At 49.8% G+C, this 14,313-nt stretch overlaps 5 protein-coding genes across 5 annotated transcripts; 1 reads left to right on the plus strand and 4 right to left on the minus strand.

Moving 5' to 3' along the window:
• Positions 1–321: 321 nt before the first annotated feature.
• POX_d06142 (uncharacterized protein) lies at positions 322–2,712 on the minus strand (the record flags this gene model as incomplete). The annotated part of the gene is made up of 1 exon (XM_050114967.1): positions 322–2,712. One exon carries the CDS (start codon positions 2,710–2,712, stop codon positions 322–324), a length of 2,391 nt encoding a protein of 796 aa, XP_049969918.1.
• Positions 2,713–3,362: 650 nt separating this feature from the next.
• POX_d06143 (uncharacterized protein) lies at positions 3,363–5,667 on the minus strand (the record flags this gene model as incomplete). The annotated part of the gene is made up of 5 exons (XM_050114968.1): positions 3,363–4,030; positions 4,103–4,560; positions 4,634–4,859; positions 4,928–5,459; positions 5,527–5,667. The coding sequence occupies 5 exons, from the start codon at positions 5,665–5,667 to the stop codon at positions 3,363–3,365; spliced, it is 2,025 nt and encodes a 674-aa protein (XP_049969919.1).
• A 1,120-nt stretch (positions 5,668–6,787) lies between these two features.
• On the minus strand, positions 6,788–7,281 carry POX_d06144 (uncharacterized protein; the record flags this gene model as incomplete). Its single annotated transcript, XM_050114969.1, has 2 exons — positions 6,788–6,863; positions 6,941–7,281. The coding sequence occupies 2 exons, from the start codon at positions 7,279–7,281 to the stop codon at positions 6,788–6,790; spliced, it is 417 nt and encodes a 138-aa protein (XP_049969920.1).
• A 2,973-nt stretch (positions 7,282–10,254) lies between these two features.
• Positions 10,255–12,110, minus strand: POX_d06145 (Glycerol uptake facilitator protein; the record flags this gene model as incomplete). The annotated part of the gene is made up of 3 exons (XM_050114970.1): positions 10,255–10,567; positions 10,645–11,174; positions 11,241–12,110. The coding sequence occupies 3 exons, from the start codon at positions 12,108–12,110 to the stop codon at positions 10,255–10,257; spliced, it is 1,713 nt and encodes a 570-aa protein (XP_049969921.1).
• A 474-nt stretch (positions 12,111–12,584) lies between these two features.
• On the plus strand, positions 12,585–12,791 carry POX_d06146 (uncharacterized protein; the record flags this gene model as incomplete). The annotated part of the gene is made up of 1 exon (XM_050114971.1): positions 12,585–12,791. The coding sequence occupies one exon, from the start codon at positions 12,585–12,587 to the stop codon at positions 12,789–12,791; it is 207 nt and encodes a 68-aa protein (XP_049969922.1).
• Between the last annotated feature and the right edge of the window lie 1,522 nt (positions 12,792–14,313).

Here is a 14,313-nt window from a genome sequence, read left to right on the forward strand (position 1 = left end):
ATCTCGGTGATAGAACCCCACGCCAACACAAGCAAGAGAAATATCATAAACGGAATTTTCACTGGAATGGGTTTCAAATACGAGCAATGTCTGTATTTATTGAAAAAAAAATAATTCCTTTCCCTACCTAGCAGATGGAACTACTACTTACCTCATAGAACATGATCTTCACAACTGACCCATTGCCCACACCAGCCGGATACCAATGACAGGAAATTTCCACCTTGGACCAAAGTTTCCAATTGATTTCGCTGACTCGCACAACATGAATCACGAACTGAAACAAAGACTTAGAATTCTAGTCGATATGGCTATAATTTTTTAAGCGGTTGTGCAATTTGATAGCAAACGCTTTCCCTTTGGGGATGGCGACCGAGGCGCCTGTGTTTCAAGGCGCTCCAACTGCGCAGACATTCTTCCAACTTCAAGAGTCATTTTTCGCTCTGCGGCAGTCGGTGGCTTTTTCACGCGCTTGGCAGCCTTTTTTTGAGTTTTCAGTGTACGTTTTGGGTTCGGACTTCTTGATGGCGAGCCGGATGTCAGTCGTCTTCTCTTTCGTGGGCTCTTCTGGCTATCAGTAGACGAGGACCGATCAGCTTCAACCCGATATTCGCTAAACAGGCGCCGACGTTTTCGCCGGGCTAGAATACGGTCATCTTCTGTGGGGGGAAGCTCGATGCGTTGCAAGGATGGCGGGGCTACTCTGGGAGCGGCCACCTTGGAAGATGGTTCGGTTTCACCTGTCAAAGCAAGCCTACCAGTGCCTTCAGATATCGCTTCAGAGAATCGGCGGCTTCTGATCTCTTTCTGAATCACCGGTGGCATTCTTTGCAAAGGTATTTCCAACCAGTTATCACCTATTTCTCCAAATACTTCTTCGGTGTCATGAGGCATCTGCTGTGCGGATTCCTCGACCGCTGGCTGGAGCGCCCCGATAACCTCACTTTGGGGTTGTGATTGACTAAAAAATGACCCACTAGAGGGTGATTGTGGTAGGGGCCTCAGCGTAGAAGGTCTCTTTCGACGCATGAGATGACGATTACTTTCCCCTAGCGCTCTGTTTCTGCCAATAGATCTTTGCGGTGAACGTGGATGAAAATTTACAGATGATCGCTGCGCAGGCGCAGTGGTTGTGCTGTTTAACTCTTCCGTCTGACCCGAGGCGATTGGGGGCATGATCGTGTTGATGTTCATACTCAAACCTGTTCCTGTGAAAGCAGGACTCTGGTTCAGAGCCACTGCACTGGAGAGGCGAGGCCGTTGTGATTGACGAGCTGACGATTCCCCATCTCCATGGCTTCGACGACGCTTCTCTTGCTTTGTTTCGGGTCCCTGCACCGCGGGCACAGAGTCCTGAGTAGTCGGACTGAGACGAGCGTGCACGGTCTTTAAGGGAGGACTATCTCGCGGTACAATTCCCAACCCTTCGTATTCGAACTGCGCGGAACCTGGACCCGGGGTCTTCAATGCATCACGCGCGGACTGTGGCACATTAAAATGTGAAGCGGGCCCGGTTTGAAAAGAGCGTGCGTCAAATTGGCTTTTGAGGGGCCTGGAATATGACACAGGCGGCCTTTTCCTAGCAGTTCCAAAAGAAAACAAAGACGATCTGAATGTGGATGGGCGTCTGTAAGCCTGTGAAAGACTTGAATCGGGGATTGGGCTCCTGAAAAATAGACGGGGCCGATCACGACTCCCCCGATTTCCTGGGTTGAAACCTCTCGTGCTTGACCCTGCACCCGAGGGTGAGACTCTGCGAGGCTCCAGCGTCTTGCGAGAAGGCACAACCATCTTCTCAACTCGTTCTTCACTCCCTGGGCGAGCAAGACCCGGTTGATGCAATCCCAATACGCCACCACTGGCTGCTTGGGGCCGTACAATGATAGTAAAACTCGGTCTTGCCAGTGTACTGGAGCAGCTTCCTGGATTGTCTGATGCTCGGTATGCGGAATAAAATACACTGATTGTTCGGATGATGGTCGAGGCAATGTTCAACGAACTCAGGCGTGTTTCACCGTCCCGTGGGCTTGCCAGCATTGTCGGAGCCAAGGTCTCCAGAGCATGGGGGCTCCACCATAGCGCCGAGTTTTCGCTCGCAAAACCCTCGTTGACAAGTGCTCGCCGCAGTATGTCATGGCGGAGCGCATGTGCGTCGATCCAGTCGCCATTACGGCTACGGTTAACGGGGTCATTTGGATTCGCTAATAGATCACTCAGTCGAATGGGCAACGGCTGAGTAGGTCTATCGTAAGCGATAATCTGTACGTCAGCGTCAGGCACGACTGAAGGGCCTGAGTGGTCAAACAACTCACCCGCATTCGCTGGAGCTGCTTGTTGTGTGGATGTTGCTGGATTGGTCGAAGTATCCTGCGTACTGTCAAATTCCTCTTTCTGCCATCGAGACTGGAGAGACCTGAAAATTCGGTAAAGATTATTGACCACCGAGTCTCGGGTATCCGAGTGATTCCGAATCGCATCGGGCATTCTGTGCATTCGGTCCCTGATCTCCAGTCGCACCATCTCCCGGCGTACGCTGGATCGAAGGTCTACCACCCCAGCATCGTAGATTTCCCGGAGCAATCCGTTTATCGTATTTTGAACACCGGCATCGGTTATACCAAGAGTTGTGTAAAGTCGATTTTGCAGGATTCGCTGCTCGCGTTGCTGCTGGCGCGTCGATGTGCCCTTCTTTCTTGGGAGTGGTTTGCTCATTTCGCTTGGAGGACAGAATTGCACGTGGGACAACAGGACCTTCTTTTTCTGCGATCGCAAGAAGGCTTGGCACCTTTTTAAGGACGACTCTCGTCCCTTTGCAGCGCTCTCGAATCTTGGGGTCTTAGTGTCCATGTCACCTTTGTTGAGCGCTTATCGCGGTTTGTTTGAATCGACAAATGGTAAAAACAATGAACAACCGTCTCGACGAAGGCGGTTGCCCAACCATCCGAGCCATAAATATCCCCGACAGAACAACCGGCGCCATCTCCGCGTTCTTTGAGCCATGACCGCCTCTTCAAAGAAAAATGCTGCGTTCACCTCTCCGACAATCGAGCGGTCAATCTTTCTTTGACTCGCAGCTCCCAGACACTGACTTTCATTCGGAAAAACCAAGGAGCTACTACGACAAGACAATAATTCCTCAGGGGACGTTGGAAATTCATTGTGTTTCTTGACTGGCCTAAGACCGTGCAAATTATTTCGAGAACCAAAGGCTCTCCGATGCTACATTCGGGTGTAGGACTGCGGCTTTGAGGAAAGAAAGTCATCCATGACCATGTCCGGCTAACTGCATCAGATCAATCATGCATCCGAGTCCAGTCAGCCGTTACAGCCATCTGCACTGCAGCCTCATGCGGCCTCAGGTATCATGCCGTTCTACAAGCCGTTGATGGACAGTATCCATGGTCACAGGCGAAACTGCAAAGGCCCAAGTAAGAGTCATCTTCCCCGGCAAGTGGAACACCCCGAACACCAGTAGAGGGTGGAGGCGGCAGGGCTGTCCCATACTGAGTACAGGTGCATGGGCCCGGCGGACAATACCCATATTTGCAGGCAAAGACACATAGTCCCGAGTAGTTGTCTGGCCCGGTTCCAGCGATGCAAGCTTTGTCAGTGGGACTGCCGCCGTCACCCCCGGCGCCACCTGTGGAGCAGGTTGTAGCAGTGGCCGTGACTGTCTGCCTTTGAGTCTCTGTTTGCGTGATGGTCATGACGGAAACCTCAGTGGTGGTCAAAATAGTTGATAACTGCATTGTGATCGTCACCGTGGCCGTACATGCGGTCGAGGTCATACAGGGCTTCGTTGCCGTGGTGGTGGTGGTCGTTGTTGTGGCTGTGGTTGTGGTTGTCGGCTCCTTGGAGGTTGTGGTCGTTGTAGCTGGGATGGTTGTCGAAGACGTGACGGGGGCGGTTGGAGGAGGTACGGTACCCAACGACGGAGATGCCTCGCAGGTGCTCACCCGTAATCCTTGCCGGAAAGCAGCCAGACCATCAGGTTGTAGAGCGTCTCGTGGTCCCGGCGGCAATGTTCCCACTGTGAGTGGTAAATATCAGACAGATGCATCCCAAGACGACGCTAGTTGAATCGGGATGGAGGAAAACTCACCAAAGGCGTTGAAATTGTAGAGTCCACACACGCACTCACTGATGATGGGCTTCAAGCTGGAACCGGAGAGAATGGCTTTGCCGTGTCGAATCATAGAAAAGCTTTGAGTGCCGATGTGCATGGGGATCGCTTGCGCCAATGCTCCGGCTGGTGCGTTGTATGAGAACAGAGTGCCACCGCTGTCGATCTGAATTAAAGCTGGGGCAGTCAACAAGGAAACTACAAAGACAGAATCTTGCATGGTTTCCCATCCGTTGGGTCGGCCGAGGAAGTAATTGCCGCTATCATTGTTCGCCGGGACCATGCATGTGTCCGTGGAGTCGCAGTTGGTGTCTCGTAGAGTCGGCCGATACCAGTAAATCAACAGATCCTCGTCGATATACTTGTTGACCGATGTCGCCCCGGCTTTGAAAGCTGCAATAAAAGGCTTCGAAAGCTCAAGCCACCCCTCATGAGGCCTTGTGACGGTCCGTGAGTTGGGAATTTTTTTCTTCCAATCGTGGGGGGGGGGAGGGACACAGATGTACTCACATGTCATTGATCCATTTCGAAGCTCCATCATCTGTGTGTGGTGACCGGAGAGGTCCAATGTAATGAGACTCGCCGTAGTCGTTCCACGTCACAATCTCCACGAATCGGGGCTTCATGGCGAGAATTTCATTCCAACGGTCATACCACAGGAGGTCGGACGGGAAGACCCAGTTCTTACTGTAAGGCACTTCAGGCCCGAAGTGAGTAAAAAACCATGGGGAGGCAGCTATGCAACGAGATCAGCCGTTTGGAACTTTGAAGGGATCAAGATCAAGACAAGACTCAATGACTAACGTGCAATGTATGCCTTCCCATTCAGCGCTTTGAGGTACTCGTGGTCGCCATCTGCGACAGAGACATTTTTTCTCGCTGTGGGAGCCTTGTTGTTGCCATCATTTGGCCAGGCCATCCAATTCAACAATCCATCCACAGCTGAGATATTGGTCCCGTACGAAGGATGGAAATTTGGAGCGAAGAAGATTGGCTTGCCAACCGATGTGCGCAGAGTGGCAACGTCCAGATCATCGCCGGCAAACGTGGAGACAAAGATCTTGCCATCCACCATCAGCTGGCCAGGCAAAAGTCCATACTGAGCAATCTTCTGACCAATTTCGTGCACCTGCGGTGTGTGCCACCAATTGAAATCAAAGGAAAGGAAGACCTTCATGTTGTTTTTTGCGGCCGATGCGTATGCGAATTGTAGTTGCTGATCTGTGTATGGATCAACGCCGATATTCAAAGCAAAGGCATCAATGCCGAGTGATTTTGCCTGGACCATGTCATCATCGTAGTCTGCTGCATTTCGTCTGTTGCTTGTGATGCCAATCTGATTTGGTCATCGTTAGCTGCCTGGATATTGAAAAGCAGAAAATCTGGGGATCCGGGGTTCTGACCATAAAATGCGCAAAAACCAGGCGATCGGTAGACTGTTCGAGGGCTTGAGGTTTGCCGATGTCTCCTCCTCTCCCCGGGAGTGATCGAACAACCACAATGAAGGTGGAGAGGAGAATCACGAGTTTCATCAAGATGAACATATTCAGGAAGAGCAAATGTCTCAAATCTTGGGTTTCATGCCAAACCTTTGTCTGACTTTGACAGCGATTTTCATCTTCTCGAAGATCCGAGAATTATATTTGAAGCTGCTTTGTGGGTCTTTCAGGGTCTGACAATTCTGGGGTGCAGCTGATCTCCGCAGGGAACTGTTACACCCGACCTTGTCGCCTGCATCAAATTAACTGTAAATCCTCTTATGGCTGGCTTGCATATGCAGGTCGAGTCAGGTCATTCTCTGACCCCTCCTCATGCATACCCAACGCGAGCCTTTAGACAAAGTCAAAATAGCAGTAGGGAGGTCATTCTACTTCCCCTGAAATCGTGTTTTACTACCTCAATATCTGGTGAGCAGTGCCACGGCCGACAAGTAGTTGTCTCTCGAGGCGCCCGGCAGAAAAACGACAAGGACAGCTCAAGTCTATCGGTAGCGGGGCTTTCCCCGGGCTTTCCCCGGGCTTTCTGTATATACTCATTGTTTGAGAATATATTGATAGCTCTCACGTGAGACATAGAAAGCCTTCGCTGAGTACCGTTCTTCCCGACTTGATGCGTGACACAACCTTACCGCTTCGTGACTTTTGTAGATCTTTCATACCTGCACTCTTTGCGAGTCAGATGCCACGGGGTAACGTTCCGAGTGTAACCCACCCCTTACATACGTGCATCACCATGCCAGAGTGAAGACCAGCGTGATACAGGCGAGAGGCCGTCATGAGGCAATTTAATAGTAGACTCCGTTGACGATGACCAACTGTAGATACTCTTCGGTGTTCAAATTCTGCCATGGTGCAGAAGCAAGTGATAGTCTCTCATACGCAGATCAAATAGAAACCACAAAAGCGAGGCTATATGAAAGGTCGTGGTTGCATTGGTCCTGGACTTGGAGTGCACATATTGTACATAAGGGGTCATAAGGTGCGTGCTCTGTAGCATCCGCTATAAATCATTAAATCGATATCTGTCGGCATTCCCGTAACAAAAACATCACGGGATCATTATTTGACTCACGCTCTCACATCTCAAATATGTCCTGAGCATGTCTTCTTGTTAGTGACTGGTCGGGGACGGCTCGAATGTATTCGCCTGGCAAAGAAGGGCTGATCACTTACGACCGAGAGGCTTGGCCCTTTTGGAGATGGATTTGGCTTGATCCTGCTTGATCCGAGCCAAGCGGGCTCTGGCCGAGGGCGACAAAGTATTAGTCAACGTTGTATCTCCGGGTGAGGGAACTGTATGAATTCGAATACAACTCACTCTTCCGCTGCTTCACGCTCGAGGTGCTTGACATGATCCCTGGCCTCCTTGACTGCTTTCCTTGATGCAAGCAGTGCTTTGTCAGCCTCGCGCTCAGCATGCTCCGCTCGAAGAACCTGCTCTCGCGCAGCCATGATGGAAGGGTCCTCGTGCGACCTGTGAAGAAGGCTGTGGCGGCGGGAGTGATTTGTCGAGGAGGCCGAGCCCGAGGAAACTGATGTGCGAGTCGAGTGAGAAGATCGACTTGAAAATAAACCAGAGTGCGATCTTGTCTCGTGAGGTTCCTCATAGCCCCGTCCCGAGGAGGAGCTGGCAGTAGAATCACGATGGAAGAGCGGCATGGCTGAAGCAGATGTCTAGCAGATGCTGGAAGATGGTTTATTTTTCGAGTGTATAGAACTTGAGAATCAGATGTGGGGATCGGGTTTGGCGGAGGGAAACAGAATCGCTGCAGCTGGGCTCGAAGTGAATATCTTATAAACCTTACGGCGGATGTACAATAATTTGAAGAATTAATTTAAAGAGTGACTGCGCTGGAAAACTTGACGTCAGGATCTCTCGAGCAGTCAGACCGCAAGGCCACTTACCCGTCTCAAATCCATCAACGTGCACCCTGTGTCCTTTGTTCTCTTACAGTAGCTGCCATAGATTGACATACCTGACGTCAAAACCGTCAAATTCCAGCCACAGCCTTTCCTCCGGGCTGATAAAGAGCACCAGGAGTGGTACCACTGCGGTGATTGGGTATTCAGTTGCGGGGAGGCAGGTGCATCATGGGCGCAATCCGGTCGGTTCTGTCAATATACGATTTGTCCAATAGAGCACAAGCCCTTGCCTAGCAGCAGACCAGAAGATTGCGATCATTGCCTCATCGGTCCATCTCTTTGACCTTTCTCGGCCCTCGATGTCGCTGATCGCTGTTGGCCGGGGACTTGTGGCGTTGGGGCGGTGAATTCGGTCGGTGCGTGTGCGTCATCCGATGAGGCCCAAACATCCTGTGGTCGTCACCGTGGTCGCTGTGGACGGTATTCTGTATGTTCTATATTTATGATTTGCTGCTCTGAGGACTGGACGAAAGGGATACGTAAAATCCGATTGCTGCACTCCGTTCAGAAACAATACAGTAGCTGACTTTTGCGTGGACTAAGCTTTTTGAAGCGCGAGGCCGCCAATGACGCCTCACTTGTCCTTTGCCACACCCCAACGGCGCCCCATACGCAAGGACTCCGCTCCTGGATCGAAGAATGCTAATATGGTATTTATTTTTGCCGGCAAATATGGAAATTTCGGATCGCAGGCTGCTTGACAAGCATTTCTTCTACAGTACCAAATCCGTCAGAAATACGAGACAGCCCGACAATCAGCTTGGAAGCGGCCCATATAAATAAGGCCATATAAGCTTTTGTAAATGTCATGGTCCACTGAGGCTTTGGTCTCCAATCATTCTTCAATGATCCGAGCAAAGATCTTTACAGCTCACTTGCAAGATACTCCGTTTTATTGCATCGTCCACCACATGAATCTCAGAAAAAGTGCTAATCATCGTGAGTTTTGGTTTGTCCGATTGCAGGAAGATAGGGCGGTAAGTGCTTGCACGGTACGCAGTTATGACGTGGTATTAAGTGCAAGGTTGTGTGGGAGGGCTCCTACCTATAGAATAGAGACGGAGTCGACCGGGAAGAGAACACTACGCAGAGCTAAATCACAAATTTCTATTTGAATGGCTAAAGTTTCTTCTTCAAACATTTCCCCGTGATAGATGGGAGGCCTTTGGGACGGCTCCTCAATACAAGCGTTACACTCGGCAATGATAAAAACATATGTCTGCAAATGTCCAAAGCCGCACTTCAATTTGAAGGCCACGCCGGGGGTAATCTAGAGAATAGAGGCAAGATCATGATATTTTGGTGTCTCTGCTTGGCCTTTTAACCAGGATTCCAGGCATGGACCCGAGGTTGATGGGAAATTGTAGACTGGCATGGGGGCCGAGGAAACGAAGTTCCTTCTTCGGGCAGTTATTTCAAGGGCGATTAATCATGTAATGATCTATCATGACGGGTCCATCACAGCACATGTGTGACTAATCAGAAGTAAGCACCCGAGCCGTGGATTGATAGGTCCCAGATCATCCCGCTGGGTTAGGGTAGTGAGCTGTAGACAAACTACGTACCTAGCATTTTACCTGCGCAGTCACATCCAGTCTTCGTCCATTACCAGAGTATCTACTAATTGACTAGGACTTGAAATATATCTCTAGGTCAATGGAAATAACTCTGAAGCGAGAACATGCCACCAGGAAATGAAATCATGCATCAGAATTAAACCAAATCTATAACCACATGCAGTAAGCTAAACAATCAACCAATACGTACTATTAGTTAACCCCTAAGCCATGGTTTGACTGGGTAAGCGTGCAATTTGAATTTGGTTCAAGCCACTATTCAACCTCGTTCTCTATCAAGCCTGCAATGAACATCTTGCTCAGCGTCTAATTTAATATCAGATAGAGCATCGAGCACATATTCATCTTAATACGGCGTTTATATTCCAATGGTAGTATGATATATCATTCCTAGGGCGTGGATTCGCTCCGTAATTCACGAGGAAGGGTTCCTTGAGAGGAAAAATATTTGCCTTTTCGCTCTACCTACAGCATCCGACCTTTTTCCAGTGCATGAAGTCAGCAGAACGGCGAAAGTTTTATTGGATTATTTTTGTGAGTTTCATCTCTGATGTACGTCCGGCCGGAGGCCACTTAGAATTTGCCTTCTTTCCGATGGGAGCACGACAATAACCGCCGCTAAATGCGTGTTTACATCGAGTTGTCAACGCGACTGTCTAGCATGAGGCGAATCCAATCGAGTCAAAGCTTTACTCCAAAAAAAGGGGCAACTCTCACGCTTACCGCGTTGAATGTCACAAGGCCTATAGGAAGAAAACAAAGAATGTGCCACGGCGACCTATTTCTGGGCTACCGAGACATATATTTTCAAATAAACTATACTCTCAATGCGTCTCTATACGGGGTTATGTTACACGATTCGAAGGTGTCCGGCGGATGTTTAGTGGCGTAGCTATACACTCCAATGTTTTGGTGGGCCCGAAGTTTTGAGATTAGCATACCAAATTCGAACCATTGTGAATAGGAGACCTACGTTGCACTTATGCCAATAACCCCCTCCAAAATCTGCAAGTGGTCGCGAAGCTGAGTCAACTCTTCCGTCCACTAAGAATTAAGCGTGCTAGTTGATTTTTTTCTACCATGAAAAGGGACAGTGAAGTGGCTGATGCTCGCCCGTACGCATTGAATTTCCTCAATCCTCAAGGTTTTTGATGCCTTCTTCAAGCGAAGGAAGTTTCCTTTTTCCGATTCCAAGTCGACGACGCCATTTACTCTCCTTCTTCATCTTTGCCCTCTTTCTCCGTCGGCGGGGGTAGTTGATGGGTGATTCACCTCCAATAAAGATGAAAGTGTCGTAAAGAGTTGCGCCGGTCAACGCTCCGGTGATGGTGGCGACCCAGCCGCCCCAAAACCACCAGCCACTGTGGCCTGTGAAAGTTTCTGGTCCGTAGCCGACCATGAAGGCAACCAGTCGCGGGCCAAAATCCCGAACAGGGTTCAAACACCTGAGTGTTAATGTCAGTAAATCCGTATTGCCATAGATGAAAGAAAAAAAATGCCTGGTGTGATGACCGTGACTCACCCCCCGGTGCTATAGCCTAGGCAAATGCATAGAACATAGATGACCAAGCCGATGATGAAAGAGTGCATTCCCGCACCCGGTGGAGCATTGCCATCGTCTCCCATCGCGAAGATCACACAGAGCAAAATTGCATCTGCCACGAATTCAGTGAAAAATGCAGTCACGGGGCGAACGTAGTCTTGTGGCTCGGTGAAGAATCCTAAGCCCGTGGACCCCGCGGCCACCTCGGGAGCAAGAGTCAAAATCGCATCTCTGTACAAACAATATGCCAGGCCTGCTGCTGTGATAGCGCCAAGTATTTGAGCAATAATGTAATAGCAGCATCGGCGACCTGGGAAACCACGAAAGACCCATAGTGCGATGGAGATGCCCGGATTCAGATGAGCACCTGAAATTCCACCTGCCAGATAGATGCCAATCATGAATCCCAAGCCCCAGGACCAATTCTCCGAGAGACGATTTCCTGCCTTGGTTCCACCAGTAGAAACCGCGAGTGTACCTGTTAGCCCGATGAAGATGGCGAAACATGTCTGTGACGGAATTCATTAGTGTTTTGTACTCGTGAAAACGTTCCAAGAGAACCTCAAAGAACTTACAGCTAACCATTCGGCAAGGGGCTCTTTCAATATATGGCGATACTTTGCCCATCTATTTACAAACTCCTCCGAGGGCGGCTCATCTCGATGGTCATCATGGACATGACTGTTGTGGTCGTAGCTGATTTCCGACTGTACTGGTCTAAGAAGTCCGTCCGGTTGAGGGCCTTGCACGACTCGTTCGTGCGGTATCATGTCGTGGTGTGCTGCAGAGCCTGATCCTAAGATTTCCGCTGACTGTTCCGAAGGGAGGCCCGGAGTTGCACCCAGTTCTGGGGCGGGTTGTGTCTGGCCGTTGGGAACACTTGCAGACACCTTCTTGACCTGACTCTGATCACGTCGCATACCTGGTCTCACCACTCGGGGTAGAGGCTTTGCCAAACCCCACAGGGGTGTGTCATTATTGTGGCCATACCGAGGGTTCAGATCCTGATAATCTGGATCAATGTAGACTCGGTCGGAGGCAGGCTGGTAGGTAGTTGAGCCTGGTCCGGCTAGAGAATGGGATGGCCATTGTGTGATTGTGTTTGAACTCGGCCCATTTCTGACCAGTTGTGGCTCCGGAGGCTGGGACCTATATGACAAGCTCCTCGTCTCGGTCGGCTGTCGTCTCATGATATTCCTCCACGAACCGGACGTGACCGGCAGATCTGGGCGATGCGCGGGTGGACCACTGCCTTGTGGACGTCTATCGTGCTCGATGATCGCGCCGTCATCGCTCTGGTGTGGAAATTTAAGCGGAGTTGGCTCCTTTGCCTCTGAAGACTTCCGGCCCGCATGCTGTTCAGGAGGACTATTCGTCTCTTTTATCGTTTCCAGGGGAGGGTCAGCTGCCACCTGTCGGTCGGTCTCCGGTGGGGTGGATCCCATGGCAAGTTGGCGTCCAGAAAGTAGGATATCTTTTGATCAAACCGGAGACTCAAACATGAGAGATGTTATCACTATAAACCTTCTTGACGGACAGACCCTTCGCGGCCATGGATACCTGCGCTGTTTTATAGGCCCCTCACCAACGGCCACTCGATGAGTATTGGCAGATGTCATTTGATACGGTACTCACCGGGTGAGCCTGGATTATTCCTTGTTGGTCGTGGGATTTCCAGTTTCTGAGTTACCTCCACTCGCTCAATGATGCTGGGTTGGTGCTTAGAATCTGCGACGGCAATCTTTGATTTTCCTGGCGGAGCCGCAATGGCGGGTACAACATTTTCAGAGTTTGGCACAGAGAATGACATCAGAAGCCCCACGTAAATCCCCTGACACCAGCAGAGAATCGAAGGATTGACGTCCATCTTCGGTAGTTATTATTCTTTGTCTTCGGTCGCCGGGCCAGGCACCAGACCAATGGATTCGTGGTTTGGGAGAATTGGTGATGCCGAAGGCCATCTGGAAGGACCCACAGGTCACGTCGAGGACGAAGCGACTCCACAACCCGACCGAGAGCCCGCCGAACAAGGTGGTAAGGCCCACAAGTCACGGGGCATCGAATCATTCAACACGCGTGCTCGGTCACTGGCCCGCCAATCATCACGATGCCAAGCGGCGCCGTAAGAACGGAAAATTCTCATTTCCGGCAGAGACCCTCGACTGCTGACATAACACTGTTAACTACGGCTACAATCCTTTTTTGAAGCCTCTTGGCGCCCTAAGATTGATGTTTCGGACCTGAGGCGGTCTGATCCTCTTTCGATTCCCCTTTCATACATATCAAATGCACTCCTTGGCTTTGTTGACGCGACGAAGGCAAATTGACTCGGTGATAGCTGAATCTCAGCATCGATTTTCATTTTCGAGCTTGGAAACAGCCCTGGCCTAATCTATGAGAACAGGTGCCTCGTGACTCTCTCACCAACAGAACGTTAATACATTAACGCAACTCTAGCCGGCCAAGAAGGCGTATGCACTCTTATCTCTACATATGAGATGGGAAAGGATCTTGAAGGTCTTCTGCATCTTCCAGCAGTTGCGTATAGGGATAATCAAGAAATTATGTGACTCACCGCCATTTTCGCGAGCAGGCAAAGCATATCGCTTTCAACTATAAATATTGCCGGGTGAGAGGCATAGGGGAGGCTTGCAGACCTGTAAAGACTGCTAATGCCAAGGCACCTGTGAACAGGTATATCAGATCCATCCAACATATTGCTGTTGAAGAACTTTACAACCCTTCGAGTAGTAGAAACCTCAAGATGAATTTCATTAACCTGCACATTATCCTTTAGTCTATACTGCGCTTGGTTGTGATGGCCTCTCGGGATTCAGGGGAATGTTTGTTACCGTGGTCAGATGACCCCCAATCCGCCATGTAGATAGATGGATAAATAACAGGCAATTGCTCCCTTGAATTCTGTCATTCTCATCCTTTCGTATCTCTTTCTACCGTACGAGCCAGACACTCGCCAATACAAAGCCCAGAAGATTGCAAACGAATGGGCAAATTTGGTAGTTCTAACGGTGATTAGAGGCTACCAAGACTCTTCCCGACGGGTAGAGTTTCCTGCGTGTCAAGATGCAGGTGAGAAGTCAGCCGAAGTAATAGTATATCGATCTATGCACCAAAAACTCCACGTAAAAGGATGATAAAGCCCGATCAATAGGGAAAAGGCTTCCGGCCCCACCGACTTTTCAGGTTGGGGTTTGAAGCAGAGATAGATGGAATGAATAGAGATTTGGGGTCTCGGGAGTGCTCAATCAACTTGGAGGAAATTATGGACTCATCTGAAATCTATGATAGAATTTATAGACCAAATTTAGATATCCCCGGGTCATAGAATCAGGCCTACCCTCATGGGGTGGAGGTCATACTTGTCAAATAGCCCACTGACGATCGTGTATCTAAACTGGGGCAATAGCATTCTGCATCTTTGACCGGCATCAGGGAGCACATCTACTAAGTCATAGGCTGGCTTAATATATTCGTAAGTAGACCTTGAAAAACACAGTAAGGGCAAAGAAGCCTCCAGACAGAACTCTGGCTTGAAAGTCTCGTGCTAAAACAAAATTCCCTGCCGATTTTCAAGGAATCCAGGTTTCTGACATATCAACGCATGAGACATTACTTCTAAGACCAATG

The sequence above is a fragment of the Penicillium oxalicum genome, chromosome IV (genome assembly GCF_001723175.1).
Source record: "Penicillium oxalicum strain HP7-1 chromosome IV, whole genome shotgun sequence".
Taxonomy (NCBI): Eukaryota; Fungi; Ascomycota; class Eurotiomycetes; order Eurotiales; family Aspergillaceae; genus Penicillium; species Penicillium oxalicum.